General features: G+C 23.8%; 1 protein-coding gene across 1 annotated transcript in view; it reads left to right on the forward strand.

The window, feature by feature from the left end:
- The window catches only part of LOC120061697 (laminin subunit beta-2-like), a 10,423-nt gene continuing 9,940 nt past the window's right edge, over positions 1 to 483 (forward strand). The window contains exon 1 of the mRNA XM_039011590.1: positions 1 to 18. Within this exon, the coding sequence (XP_038867518.1) occupies positions 1 to 18 (18 nt within the window). The remainder of the gene's footprint in view (positions 19 to 483) is intronic.

Genomic DNA, 483 nt, shown 5'->3' on the forward strand with positions numbered 1-483 from the left:
ATGTATTATAACTACAATGTATGTATTAAACTACAATATGTATGTATTAACTACAGTATGTATTAACTACAGTATGTATTAACTACATGTACTGTATGTATTAACTACAGTATGTATGTATGTATTACTACAGTATGTATGTATTAACTACAGTAGTATGTATTAACTACTAGTATGTATTAAATACAGTAGTATGTATTAACTACAGTATGTTATAACTACAGTATGTATTAACTACAATATGTATGTATTAACTACAGTAGTATTAACACAGTATGTATTAAACTATATGTATGTATGTATGTATGTATTAACTACAGTATGTATGTATGTATTAACTACAGTATGTATAGTATGTATTAACTACAGTATGTAGTATGTATTAAACTACAGTATGTATGTATGTATTAACTTACAGTATGTTATTAACTACAGTATGTATGTTATTACTACAGTATGTATGTAATTAACTTACAGTATGTA

This window comes from Salvelinus namaycush, chromosome 16 (genome assembly GCF_016432855.1).
Source record: "Salvelinus namaycush isolate Seneca chromosome 16, SaNama_1.0, whole genome shotgun sequence".
NCBI lineage: Eukaryota > Metazoa > Chordata > Actinopteri > Salmoniformes > Salmonidae > Salvelinus > Salvelinus namaycush.